At 33.7% G+C, this 15,545-nt stretch overlaps 1 protein-coding gene across 4 annotated transcripts in view; it reads left to right on the forward strand.

The window, feature by feature from the left end:
• GLS (glutaminase) overlaps nucleotides 1-15,545 on the forward strand; it is a 70,713-nt gene that overhangs the window by 20,293 nt on the left and 34,875 nt on the right. For all 4 annotated transcript variants that reach the window (XM_084778891.1, XM_084778892.1, XM_084778894.1 and 1 more), the window contains exons 7-9: nucleotides 5,628-5,686; nucleotides 12,997-13,029; nucleotides 13,115-13,173. In XM_084778891.1, coding sequence (XP_084635017.1) covers nucleotides 5,628-5,686; nucleotides 12,997-13,029; nucleotides 13,115-13,173 — 151 coding nt within the window. The remainder of the gene's footprint in view (nucleotides 1-5,627; nucleotides 5,687-12,996; nucleotides 13,030-13,114; nucleotides 13,174-15,545) is intronic.

The raw sequence follows: 15,545 nt of genomic DNA on the forward strand, positions 1-15,545 counted from the left end.
TGAGCAATTCCAGGTTTCTCTTTTTCCTTTATTCCCATAAAGTATGGAAGTTTCATGTACTGATTTCATATTTGAGGAAAGTTCTATACTGGGCTGTGGCTAAAAATTTGAGGCCATATTGTGTTTATATACTGTGGTTTTAGTGGTAGATAGTTAAGATAGTGGGATTTGTTTCTATGACGTTGGTCTATCTCCTTCATAACATTTGCTATTTGGAAGGAATATCTTAGATCAGATAATTGGATTACTAAATCTTACTACTCAAGTCACCGGCATTCAGTGAACATGGAAGACAAAGGTAGACAGTACTTGAGTCTCAGAGGCTTAAATCTGAGCTACAGGTAGCTCGACCTTGTTCCTGTTGGTTTATCCCACAGGGATGTGTAAGGTTACTGATTATTTGGTGATTTAAGGTACAGAAGTGAAGGAAGCAAGTATGGTTTGGAAAAATTGTAAAAGATGGACTTTAAAGTTTTCTTTCTGCCAAATTGGAAAAAAAAAAGTCTCTTTAGTTTTTTATTAGCTCTTCAAATGGAGTCACAACTGATATCTTTTATGCTTTCCTTTCTATATTTTTAGAGCAGTTACATTTTCTTCTGTATTTTACCATAATCTGAAAATTAGCATATATTGGCAACTTCATTGAGGATATCATATTTTGAGATTTCTTATTTATTAGGCTCATTGACATCCAGATTTAATGAAGGAATTCATTCTGTTATTGCCAGAAGATAAGAACTTTTATAATTAAATCAGTATTTTCCTTTGGAAGGCAAGAGGGATAATCTAACTCATTCTGGCAGATACACTGGTTTGGAGGAAGGTGTTTAAGGATCTAAAACAAATAAATCTTTAGCGGGGCTGATGAGTAGCTCAGTGGTTAAGAGCACTGGCTTATCTTCAGAAGAACAAGATTTGTTTGTCAGTACCATGTGGTTGTTTAACAACTGTGTAACTGAGTTCCAGGGGACCTGACACCCTCTTCTGGCCTCCTCTACTACCAGGTACACACATGACGCAGAGACATCCATGCATCCAAGGAAAGCATGTAAAATTCATGTAAAATACAAAATTTCTTCTGAAAAATGTAAAAATCCTCTTAGCGAAAAATAAATAAATAAATAAATAAAGTGGCGGGGGTGGGCTAAATTAATTAACATTTATTAATAAAATGTTTGCCATATTAATGAAAGTGGCAGAAGTTTTTAAAAGTATGGTTTATTGGTGGTGTGATCTGTGTAAGAAATTTGTGATGAGAACTCAAGACTTTAGTGCTGGTTTTTCATAAGAATTGAAATATAAAAGTTAATAAGACGTCTCGTTACCAGCAGGTTTGAAAGGATTGGTAGACAGAAGCCTTCAGTATCCTGTTCATTCCAGAGTTCTCAGGGATGCTGTGCAACTCAAAACAGCTTTGAAAATCTTTTTCATATTTAAAATTCCACTAGTAGATTTATAGTGAAGCTATGGTAAACAGATGTGTTTGTACCTGTATTCAGCACTACATGGTCAAAAATATTACTCTTTCTATATAAGATTATAAAAATAATAAATGTAAACACAAATAAACAATGGTAGTTACTGTATAATTACATGTAGTACTTTTGAAGTATTTAAAGTATAAATAATTTTTGCCCTGTAGTTGAAATTGGCTGGTACTTTCTGCCATCGTAAATGAGGAAACAAATTTATTGAGATGGCAGTTTTGGGAAACAATTTCATTTATTATTATGGGATGAGTGTTGTGGGATGAAGGGTATGTGCATGCCACAGTGTACATATGAAGGTCAGAGGACAGATGCCAGTGATTAGCCTTGGCCTCAGGCTTGCACAGCAAGCCCTTAACCCTTAAGCCATATCATGCTGCCCCATCCTTAGCTACCCTATAGTGATTAGGTTAATAATACTTACATAGCCTTCTTGTCGAGTGATCAACTCAAGAGGCTACAAGGGATTTGGTTCTTGGAGTAACTTATTTAGTTAATATGAAAGAGGTATAAAGTACATTTAACATAGAAGACAAAGTTACGCTTTTCAAAATCATATTACTTCTGATGCAGTTTTAGAAGAAAAATTCAGGCTTTGCATATTGCTAATGATCAGCAAAGCCAAAATACCCTGTATGTATACAGGATTCGGGAAACAAGGGTTGGGTTAGTTTATATAAGATGACAGAGCTGAGTTATTGAGAAAGAATGGATTTGGGGTATTGGAGAAAATATAGGTGAGCACTGTACAATTGAGCTATGTGAGAATATCCTGACAACATCAATGGGACATGGGATAATCAGGTTCTTTAATATTTATATGGTATTACAAATTCTAGTATAATACTTAAAATATAAAGATCCAGATTAAACTCGGGACCTTTCAAAAATGCTTTTTAGTTCTTTAACATATGCATTAGCAAATTTTAACATACGCTCAGTTATGAACCAGCTTTTTAGGAAGTACTTGTTCAGAACAGTTTGAGAAAGTAAAAAGATAGGAAAGACTTCTGTGCATAATTTATTGCAAAATGGAGATAGTGGCCAAAATAAAAAACATGTCAACAAGTGGCAAATGTTTAAATACTTTTAAGTGTTAGCACAGTTATTTGTGCTGCTAATTTATGCTCAAGAATTTAAAACTGTTTCCTTTATTTCTGCCGTATTCATCTTACAATAGAAAACAGGTTTCATGTTCCTAGCCTGACTGAGACCACTTTTACGCTGCAGTAGTGCTGCCGCTTTTCTTCACCAGTTTCTGGTGTAGACCCTGAAGTATTGTGCTTTCTTGATTTTTCTCTTTACACACACACACACACACACACACACACACACACACACACACACATTATAGCATTCTTCTGAGAAAGCAAGTGATATCATATATATTCTCAGAGAAAGCATATTCCTCTTCAGCATTATTTGGAGAAAGTAAAATCTTAGTTACATTACAGTGTTTAGATTTTTAACAACAGGCGTTTAGCATTTAGAACTAGTCTTTATGGTAACTAAAATGTAGTTTTTCCTGTTTTTAATTAAAAGTTGTAGTCATTAATGGATTATACAATGTCTTCACCACAGAAGGATGAATCAAACTGTCTTGAATTGTCTCACAGACTTTATTTGTAGCATGAACACAAACTTGCTTCTTCAGCAACTTTGAAGCTTATTGTTATAATGCATTGTTATTAACTGTTGTCATATTATTTACCAGGTTGATAATTTGGGCTTGTTCTCACCTAATTAAAATTTCTTCATTGATCGTGTTTCTTTTTTTCTCTCCCACCCCTAACTCTTTATTTTTTGTTTATATGAATTCTACACTTTTAGATCCTACATAAAGAAGATCATATTATTCTTTGGGTTTATCTGTGTTATTATAAAGGATGCTTTCTTACTAATATTCCTTTATTATATATATTATATCTGTTAATTCATACCATTCACTGGTAGATACATACCAATCTCACGTCTTAGCTCTGTTGTATAAATGATAAAATGAACACAGAAGAATTATACCTGCAGTATAAAGTTATTGTTTCCTTTGAAACTTGGTCAGAATGGATTGCTAGATCAAAAATGTACAATTTTAAAGGATCGTTTTTGAATTGTTGATCCTACATTGAAGGAAATGGACCATAATGTACACAATTATCCTCTAGATCTTTTTTAAATGAAAAATATCTAAAACTACATGATTTCTCTTATAGAGAATCTTGTTTTAAAATACGTATAAGACATCAGTAAAAGGGCTGCTGTGGGGTGGGGAGAGGGGCACACGTGAGCAGAGTACAACACGTGTGTGAGGACACCACAGTGAAATCCATTACTTTGCTGATTTTTTCAGATGATAAAAGGAAGAAGCTGAAATCTTTTATCTTTAATGATACAAGTCATAAATAGCACAGTTTATTCTTTTGAAAGTGTATAGTTTAAAACTGGGCTGGAGATGTGTGTACCTGTGGTCTCCTCAGTTGTACAAAAGACAGTCATGAATTTGACAACAGCCTGAGTTACTTACATTGCTTCACAACAAAAATAGTAACAAAAGTATATAATGTAGTAGCTTTCGTCACTTATTCAAATTTTGACAACCTGCAAAACAAATTCTATATTCATCAGTGATTATTCCCTTGTTCTTTTAACCTTGGAATTTAACAATCTGCTTTCTATCTATAGCTTATTTCAGGAACTTCAGATAAATGGAATGACGTAGTATTTGTTCTTTTATGACTAATTTTACTTAGCTTAATATGTTTAAGGTTCATGCATGCTGACATTTTATTCCTTTTAATAATATTCCATCGTGAACAATACCAGTTTGTGTATCTACCTTATGGCTGATGAGACATTAGACCTATTTCTCACGATTACATAGCTGAGAGGAATGGCTGGCTTCTTTCATGACTCTTGTTGATACTTTGAGGAAGTGTTTGATTGCTTTTTCAGAGCTCACAGATTAAGCTAGAGGCATGTCTTGTGGAATATACCTTGCTAAAATTCATGGAGACTAATAATGTAGTACAGGTTATAGTGTATATGCTAGGACTGTCAGGTCCGATAACCTTACCCAGAAGGATGTCATTACCACAAGTAGAAGCTGGTTAGTTTGTTTAGAGGCAGGAGCTCGTGTTGACAGGCTGCCCTTGAGCTCCCTGATCCCCAGTGCTGGGATTAGAAAAATGCACCACCATACCTTGCTGGAAATGTTTTGAAGCAGATGTTTTTACGCACTCGAGAGTTTTGTGTTAGTAATTTTCCATTTAGTGAATAGTAATGTAATAACTTTAGCTTTTAAAATTCTATTTAAGAGTTAAAAGAAGGTAGGATTATGGGTAAACATAAAAGTTTAGGTAGCTTCTCCAGCGCACCCCACCCCATTTTATTGAGGGGGGCACACTGGAGGGATGATGACCCAGTGGTCATGAGCACATGCTGCCCTTACAGAGGGGCCAGGTTCATTTTCCAGCACTCAGATGAGAGCTCACAACTGTCTGTACCTCCAGTTCCTTTTCTGGCCTCTCCAGGCACTAGTGCACATATATACATAAAGGCACATACACATAAAATTTTCTTTTAATCTTTCAAAAATGTATAAGAAATATATCCTTTACTGTCAAGAAGTGTTGAAATTATAGAGAATGCAATTTAAACCTCCTGTAATTTCACTGTTTTAGGGATATCATGTTTATATTTTTTTCTTCAGTGTCTATACACACATGTATACACATAGTTGCATACGTTCAGGAACATTTTAATAAGTAAAAATGTATCACACCAGATGGGCTTTTCAATGGTGTTAGCCACTTATATGCGTTTTTGACCTTTAATGATAGTAACTCTGAGATGTAGTCAGTCATTATAACTCTGAGATAGAGATTTGGTCCCTGTTTAAATATGGAAAGATTAAGAGTGAAATGGCAGAGTTATAGAATTTGGATGTGCTTTTAACATTACTTTTTACAGAACGTTATGTGGATTCTTGTTTTACTATATGATTATCAGAGTAGAATCCTAGGTATCAACAACTGATTTGATACGTACCTTACTCCAGAAAAATTCTTCTTGATGAAAAGTATATATACATCCAAGGAAAAGGTACCAAGTATTTGAAACAATGTTGTCACTTATATTTTACAGATAAACCACATAATCCTATGGTAAATGCTGGAGCAATTGTTGTGACTTCATTAATAAAGGTAAAATGTTGACATTTCCTTTTAACCTAGTAACATTTTTAATAACTAAGGAATAAACATGCATTTTGGGTTGTTTATGTAGGACTATGATAAGTTTTCTCTTGGAATTAAGAAAATAGTCTTAAAAAAAAAAGAAAAAAGAAAAAAGTCTTGTTATATTGGGTTAGGGTTTTTATTTATACCCCGAGCATCCATGATGTCATTTCAAGGACAAAATGAAAAACATATGACTCACCATGAATGTCATTAGCTAACTTCTAGATGTAAAGCTTTGGCATAGATTTAACTACTTTATAGATCAGTAGGAGTTGAGGTGTTTCTTTTCAGTGTCTTAATTTTTTTTTTTAAAGTATAGGAGCAAATGTTTTAATTTAAGTTTAAGATAAAATATTGATTACAATTTAAAACAACAGATTGTTTTTAACCTCATAAACTGGGATCACAATTCTCATTTAAATTTGTTTCATTTGTTTTACTTATATCATGCCATAAGTAAAAGAAGTAAGGCTTCTTCCAATTATTATATTACTTAAGTTTTGATGTTTGTATTGTATGTTGACTTATTGTGTTGATGTCTGTATTGCCTTAATAATTGGAAGCTAAAGTTTTGAAATAAGTATTTCAAAATGGTTCTATTGTGTGATAGACTTATATTTATCACACAATCTCCATTGTTTCCCCATTTTTTCGTTTTAAATTTCTAGTTATGTTACTTATTAAAATAAATTTTGTGTTTGGGACACGTATGTTCCTCAGTAAATTTGTGCCTGTGTATTCCAAGTTAGGGTACAACCTAACTCATGGATTTGTATGTGCATTCCTGTAGATAAGGGACTCAGAATGGTGAAGGGTACATTACAGGCTTAGTCCAGTTACAAAAACTCTGCTGATTCCTATGCTGGAAGTCCTGTGTTAACTGTCAGTAAGTTTTAAAGCAGAAAACTATCATCTTAAGAATATATGTTTATTTTAGGGCAATGTTTTATAAGCATTGGCCTACTTAATTTTTTTAACTCTAGTAAAGTAGGTTTTATAGCCAAGCATCTTTTAATGTAACTAGTTTTAGTTAATTTTTATGATATCTAGTTATCCTGAGATTAACATTTATTGTGTACAGTAACAATGCAGTCATATACAAGACAGATCTCTGCCTTTAGGTGTCCTAAGTATGAAATATATATAGATAAATGGACCTTTATCATTGAATTCACTAATTGTCATGATGAAAGAAAATCTCATTAATAATTCAGAGTTGAGCAAGTAATAAATTAGGACTAAGGAAAGGTAATCTACAGTCTCTTTAATGCTTAGGTTTCAAAACACTAGAATGGCTCTAAACCGTTTTTGGGTCTTCACAAAATGCCCAGATTCCATGATTTTACATCTATTTTAGTGGGCTCAGTAACCCTCTTGAAGATGATTCATGGATTCCAGCTTAAAAACTAGTACAGTGGAGGGGCTGTCCGAAGTCCAAGGTTCCTCAGGTACATTGTGACTTAGGGTAGACTGGGAGACTTGACGAGAGACCTTGCTACAGGAAGTAAGATCCTGTCACAATGGAGAGTAATCACATTGGAGAAGATTAGCGTGGCACACCAGTAGGGCTCTCTTTAGAGGGCACATGTAAATGATTTACAGAACACCTCCTTAACTGCATGTAGTTTAAATCCTTTTGTTTAATGATTCATGGGCCCAGTCAAGTACACTGACATACTGCATGTGGGAATTGCATGTCTGGTCATTCCACACCATCATTTCATTAGTTTCACTTATCATGGTCAGTCATATGTCATAAACCACATTGACCCACATTAGTATAATTAGGAACAGTAAAGAAACTGACAGACAACAGAAATGCAGTTCAGTGTCCCACAGTACAAAGGTCATCTTGCATTTGTGAATTTAATCAGTTTTAAATTTGTAAAAGATTTAAGTTTGCCAGCAAAGTTGGACATTCATATTTAAGATCATTGTTTTTGAGTCTCTGCTTTCAGACTGTTTCACAAGTAATTTTTCTAACTGAAAATAATGCAAATCTTAAAAAGTAGCATCTCGATAGGGCTGTAAAATTGTCCTGCTAAAGAAGATATTCCTTAGGTTCCTTTAAAAAATTAATTTGGATTCATTAAATATCTGTATGCAGCCTCTATTTGTATGATCATACATTTATAAATTGGTAGCAGTTTGTAGTGAGGTAATAAAACATAGCCAACGAGCCCAGTTGTTTCGCTTCTAGAGAATGGACTCTGGATGGGTTGTATCAGCAGTAGAATCTACTTTTACTGTCATTTACTAGAGTTTACTGTGATATATTTAACATGGGTGATTGCTATTTCATTTAATGACATCTTTGACTTTAGCAGAAATGCTGTGTTATTTTAACTTGTACAAAAGATAGTGATTTATTGGCCTAAAAGCTGCATCTGGGTACATGTAGTCATTACTTAGAGGCTAGTTGGTGCTTGCTGTCTGGAAGCAAACTGGCTCCAGGGAACTTAAATGTAAGTGCCTAAAGCACAGTCTGTTTACCATGGCTGCTAGATGTAGCCATGTGTTTATCTCTTTTTAAGACTGTTTAGTTGTGTTGTTTTTTTTTTTTTCTTTTTTCTTTTTTTTCCATTCAAAGTTTGGGCCTTTGTTATGGTGCCATTGCAACAAATCTCGTGTTACACCCCTCCAAAAAAAAAAAGTAGAGTCTTTAGTAAGACTCTTTATTTCATAATTTTGTAGTATTGATATTTTTTCCTTGTAGGATTGGTGGTGATCCTCAGGAAATGGGGGAAGAGGCAGAGCAAGTGTTCAAAAGGATTAGCAGATTGTGGAAAAAGGAGGATTTGGACAGAAGGAACCTGTTGCATTAATTCTTAACCACTAAGCTTATAGGAAAACTCCAATATTTAAAATTTTAAACAAAGCTATATAGGTAAATACCTTTTTAAAAACAAATGTAATTTTACACTTAAAATGCACATAATTACAAAGACATAAGGTTACTATTCTTACTCGCTCTTTTCCTCTGGCAGCTGCTAACTTCAAGGGAATACTTTTGTTGCATCCTTTATGTTTTATTTCATGATGATAATGTGTGATTGTTTGGTTTAAAGCAAAGAGTAAAAATAAGAGGCATGTTTAGGTTAAAAAGCATATTTCATGTTTTTGTTTTTCAGTGGTTAAAACCTTAACCCAGTTTTGGTTTAAAAGTTAAAGTCTGATGGCTAGTGTATTGGGCTGGGAAACTGAGAGCAACAAATTACAAAATGATTGTCAGTGTTGTATTTTTAATTTTAGAAGTATAGTATGCTACATGATTATATTTATGTCTATTCTAGTATTTGTTTCTAAGTTTAACTATTTAAAGTTTGGTTGTGTGGGGTTTTTTTCTCCTGTTTTACAAAGCAGTCATTTTTAATTAAAACTTAAAGATTTTAAATTGTTGATTCATACAAACTCAAGGCAAGTTGAATTGATCTATACTGCTATTCTCTATTTGTCATGTGAGCCAAAATCTGCTAGATTTCTTAGTAAAACCCACTTTCTAAGATGATCTGTCACTTTTAGTAGTAGTGCATGATGCTCTGGGCTTGGTACAGTGAGAGCACAGGAGCTTAGTGCTATAAATACAGCATTGTAAATTTGGAAATTTACTAAAATTATAAATTTGAGACACATTTGAGGGTTCTTTTTTCTTTGTTTAATTGAAAGGTAGATTTTTTTTTCCAACTAAGTTAATTGTTCAGTTCTTTTAGAAATAATCTATAAAAATACTAGATCTAGCAGGGCACAGGGCCTCACCTCTTTATCCCAGTGTTCTGAGGCAGAGGCAGGTGGGTCTGTGAGTTTGACGTCAGTTGTGTGTACATCATGAGTGCTAGGCCAGCCAGCCCTGATAGTAGTGCCTGACTCCAAAAAGCCTGAAAACCCAGATCTAGAACAATGTTACTTTTCGCTTATAATACTAATTTATAGTTTAGTAATGTTTAGTTTCAGAAGATTTTTTTGTGTGTGTGGCAAGATTAAACCAAGACTATTTTGTAAAATTATTTTCTATCACCTCTCTTTGCCTCTTCTGTGATCGCTAATACTTAATTAACTTGCATGCCCACTCTTTATGACTATAGTACGTTTCATAATAACTGATTAACATATTGGCTGTTTAATGAAACATTTTTTTTAGTGTTGCCAAGTATTATTTATTACACGTGTGAATTCATGAATATGTTGTAAAATCAGACATAAAAATACTCTGGCATAGTTAAAATAATTCTTTCAATTTATTTTTTATTACGCTGGTTTCAAATAATAGGGCCTTGTGGATGCTAGGCAGCTTTGTACTTTGAACCACTTCCCTGGCACTTAAATGAATTGTTTTAATGAGTTAAAGCTGTATCACCTTTGTTAAATTTTCACTTATTCTTTTCTTCAAGAGATGTAAACTCTATAGTTAATTAGGCATGTTTATAGAAGATAAATTCATATAAACAGACCACATGGTTCTTTTTTGAAAATCATTTAGTAAGTGCATTCGAATTTTAAAACATTTTGCCCAGTTTAATTTTTAAAAATTCTTCGAATTTTATTTACTACAAATTTCTGTGACCTTTTTCAGAATTAAAATAACACAGTATTATAACAGTGTTTGTACTGTGATCTTCATGCTGGAATAAACATACCTGGTACATGAAGGATTAAGGGGCAGGAGCATTGATAGTTTAAGAACATTACTTTCCATGTGTATTTTCTATATGCCTTTCTTAAAATAATTTGTTTTTGAGTTTGGGTAGTTCCCATTTTCCGGGAAAAAAGACCATCTTGTGTTCAAATTTTGTTATAGTTCACTGCTTTAGAGTAAAAGTACTGAAGTTAATGGTATTGAGCCTGTGAATCAGCTAACGCCTACTTGTAAATTGTTATTACAATAACAGTATTCTAGGCTGTTTCCCTTTCTGTAGTTCAACAAAATTGAAATGAGGCTTAAGCAGGTTCAGCTTAGGTGTGATATTGATTACTGTATGACACAGTCCAGGTATGTAGACCTGAGGAATACTGTTGTAACAGAACCTGGTTCTGTATCAGCGTGCTCATTGACTATGGGCAATATTTCTTAATGTAGAAACCATAGGGTGAGAACTTTCACCATGTTCTGTCAGAAGAAAATATCAATTGGCACATGAACTTAAAAACTCAGTTATGATTTTGAAGACCAAAGAAAATGCTCTAAGATAATCATACAAATTAGTATGCAAGTTCAGTTTTTCTTTAACTTGGCAGAGCTCATATACTCTGTTTTATATGTGTATATTTGTTTTTCTCTTAAGAGCTTTGCACAAAAGCTTTTTACTGTAACATTTCAAAATTAAAATATTAAAGTTAGGTCCCATTGATCCAATTTGTTACATGAAACCTGTCCAAGAGATATGGGGCAACTAAATTGTAAAGATTTAGGTTAAACACTATTTTCAGGGTCGATAATAAAAACAAAAATTAATCAAGTGCTAATACATTTAAATACGAAAGAGAAACTCTTTAGTTTGCATGGTCATTCAAGTTTTATTTTTCCTCACTTGTGTAAATCTGCTGAGGGCATTTCAGGTGCCTATTAAAAACATTAATAGTAGATATTGAATGCAATAAATATTATAATAAAGATAAATTGAGTTTTTAACAATTTAAGCAAAATTTAATTTTGTAAGCCATAAAAGGGATCAAAGTATTGTTTTTTGTTTTTGCTTTTTTTAATGTTAAACTTGATAATTCAGCAATGAAAACTTGTATTAATTTTACAGGTTACAGCTTATGTCAGAGAATGAAAGTCCAATATAACTTGATTATTTTATATTGATAAGTTGTGTAACCAGTGATTATCCATGTGACGTCACAGTATAAATGCTGACATCCTTTTCCAAAAGTTGTGCCTTTTTTTTTTTCTTTTTTTAAGGTTAAAAAGGTTTTTGTGGCTTAAATGTTGTTACATATTTTACAGCATTAGGATCTATGGAATATTTTGACAACTGCAACAGTTCAATGAAGTTGGTAATTTCTTCTTTTAATTATTTTTCATTGAACAGCTTTGGAGTTACATGTCTACATTTTAAATTCTGGTATAATATAAGAAAGTTTTAAAATGTCAGGATGCTTTAGAAAAAATATACACATGGGGTTACAGTCTAGTTGTCAGTAAGTTTTTCCTACATTAAGTTTTGTTAATGTCTAATTTTGATGGCATACTCTGGTGTTCCCTCTCGTTGCTGGTCATGTACCTGTGGTTGTACTTTCTTAAATAACTTGATTTGTAGGGTTTTATATATTACCAGTCATAACTTATCCTTCTCATAGGGAGAATGGACCTTGCTTTATTCAGTAGATGACACTCTGGAACCAACTCCCTGTGACAACATTCCAAATTATAATGCTTTGGAGCTTTGAGGGTAGATTCTTAGCAAATTGCTTTTTTAAAATGGTTGTCAAATTATTTTATTTGAATCCTGTTTTAGAAATTAGAGATGTATTGTTTCTATTGGGTGCATATCACCAATTAATACGTTTGATTTCAGATCTACAGCTTACTGCTTTGTAAACTTCGTCGAGGTAAAATGAAACCATTTGGCTACTTGAACTGATCTACATTACACAGGCGTTTTTCTAGTGACATTTGCGGTAGATACCATGTCAGAACTAGAAGTAATGAAACAATACATCTTCCACATTCTGAATTGGCATAATATTAAATATAATTAAAGATAACTTTGTTGAACTATGAAATAAAAAGTTTTTAGCTCAAACACTGTTAAAGTGAATTAGTGAGGATAGAAGGTTGTCCATGCTAGTAGTATAATGTAGCCAGCATTTGTATGTGTTAGAATTAGAAAAGATCAGTTTTGTAACAACTCAGTTTTCTAACTCAATACTGGTTAAAGAGTTTGCTTTTTAAAAATACATTGTTCTTAATTTAAAAAATCATGCTTTACATATTTTAATTATGTTTTAAGGGCATACTTTTAGCATTTTAGCAAATCATGTGCTGTTTTGACAGATAAGGGATTCCAGGATAACTTGTATTCTGTAATTCTGGGATTAGTAAATATATCCTTAAAATAAAAATTCCCTTTGTAATTTTTTTATTTTCTTTCAACATATGGATGTTGAGATGTATAAAAGTTTAAATACTAAGTTACTTTAGAAGGATTTCCTAGTAAAAGTACTGTGCAGAGCATTGATTACAATGGTAGTGGTTTGCAGTTTGTATTGTGTTAGCTTCGTCCTTAACGTCAGTAGTGTCTGTATTAACATGCCTGCCTTTCATTTCTTTTCAGCAAGGAGTAAATAATGCTGAGAAATTTGACTATGTAAGTATAATGCCGAATCATGTTTGTGCTTACATTCCTCAGGTATTTAGTTTTGGTTACTAATACTTCCTATTCTGGTTTGTAGGTGATGCAGTTTTTGAATAAGATGGCTGGTAATGAGTATGTTGGATTCAGTAATGCAACGTGAGTCTAATTTTTAATGAATTTTTACAGTTGGCCAGACTTTAAATTCACCTGACAATTAAGACTAACATTTTATTTTCAATACTGTTTTACTTCTTATATACACACATTGAGACACACATACACACGCATGTATGTATGTACACATGCATGTATATGCACAGCCTACTTGTGGTCAGTGAATAGGTAGTTACTTAGAATTTGCTCATTAGAGATAAATCTAAATTACCTGAAAGAAACATTTAAAAATGCCTTTCCAAAGTTTTAATAAATATCATAATCGTAGAGTCAGAAGGTACCTCAAGTTTATCTCCAAATACCTGGGCTTGCTAATTTCTTTTTGGCTATAATACCTGCATTACCTTATTTCTCTATACCTGGCTAATGATTTTTAAATAATTTTTTTACACATTTATATTATTACACATATATAAAATTAACTACATACAGCAAGAAAACCCACAAAACAATCAGAAATTATATAAATGTTACATTCATAGTGTTTTGGCTATTTGTATTTAGCAACTTGAAGAAAACATTTTCCTATCTTGATGAATCTAAAATTCTGAATGTAAATAAATATCTATCATATTTCATCTCTATCAACTTAAAACTTCGATCTAGACCTAAAAACATCTTAGTCCCTAAACAACTAAGCTTAATTGTAAAACTAAACTATCTGGTCTTCAATCCCAACTTAAGAAGGAATAAAATTGATTACCTGAGTAAACAGGAAGTGCAGGTTACTAGTTTCCAAATTGACAAAAATAACAGGGACAGTTGGCTGCCTGAACAGTCACCCAAAACTCTATAACGTTGGAGCATCATCTTCAGCTTTACATATTTGTAAGGCAGGAACTATTGAGGACTTGTTGACCCTGTCTTGGCCGAGTTTGGCTGTCAGTTCTGCCTGCATCCAAGCTTGCCCATGTTTAGGCAGAATTCTGCCAGTGGTTGAAACGAGGACATTTTGCCCAGTGGCTGGTTCCTGGCTAATGATTTTTTAACCCAATTTTTTATTTTGAAATTTTCAGTCTGTAGAAAAGTTGAAAGAATGAAACAAAGGGTATCTGTCTCTTCTGTTCTTTTCATTTTTAAGGATATTAATTGTATATGTGTGTGTTGTTTTGTGTGTGTGTGTGTGTATGTGTGTGTGTGTGTGTGTGTGTGTGTGTGTGTGAACTTACATGTGTGGTGGTCAGAGTTTGATGTTGAATTGCTCTCTACATTTATTTTTTATTTTGAGACAGGATCTCTCACTGAATTAGAACGTTATTGATTCGGTTATGGTAGCTGATCTGCCAGGAGTTTCAGGGATCTCCCTGTCTCCGCACCTCCAACCCTGGGGTTACAGGCAGGCATGCACCACCATGCCTAGCTTTTTAGTTGGTGTCTGGGAATTTAATCTCAGATCTTTGTGCTTATACACCAGCACTTTACCAAGTGAGCCATCGCCCTAGCCTGCTCAGAGGGAAGGAGGGAGGGATGGCAGGGTGCGGGTGGGGGGCCGAGCAGACACAGGAGACACATTGGTTTGCATGCGGATGTTTGTAAGATTCAAATAATATACATACATACATATTTTATACTTCCCTTAAATCACCCAGCATGTATTCCAAGAATAAGTATATATACATACAAATTTGTGTGTATATATGTGTCTATTCGTATGATTCTTTTAAAGGTATGTGTATGTCCGTGTTGGTGCCTGTGGAAGCAGAAGAGGGCATCCACTCTCCTGGAGCTGGACATAAGGTGGTATGAGCCACCTAAAGAAGCCAAGCTCTGGTCCTCCGTAAATGCAGCAAATGGTCTTAGTCACTGTGCCACCTCTTCAACCCCCTAGTTATCTTACATAATCACATTACTGTTAATACATGCAAGAACAGAACATTAATCGGTTTATAAAATTATGTTAACTCTGAATAAATGAATGTTGTTGATGGCATATATAATTTATGAACTAATCAAATTAGTATATTTGTTACTCTGTTTAGACTCTAAATCAAAACAGTTTAGTTTCTAGGCCCTTGTGTTTAAATTTTTCTTTTGTGGGGGTTCTGTTTTTATTTTACTCATTTATTTTTGAAAGTCAGGTTTTTATAGAGCAGGGACAGACAGGTTTTTTTTCCATGGAGGACCAGGGGCGCTGCTGCCTCAGCTTTACCACTTTTTTCAGAAAGCTCCCTGGGATCTCATTAGGAGGTTCTCTGCTCTTTCAGTAAGTTAAGGTTTTGGTTTGGTTTGGTTTGGTTTTTAAGGGATAACAAACTGAGCCTAGTGGCACAGGCAGATGCTAGCTAATCAGCAGCTTGAGGCCACAGGCTCAGGAAGTTCAATCCCTGTCTTTGCTGCAGAGTGAGTTTAAGGCT

This window comes from Acomys minous (genome assembly GCF_964271855.1).
Source record: "Acomys minous genome assembly, chromosome: 4".
Taxonomy (NCBI): domain Eukaryota; kingdom Metazoa; phylum Chordata; class Mammalia; order Rodentia; family Muridae; genus Acomys; species Acomys minous.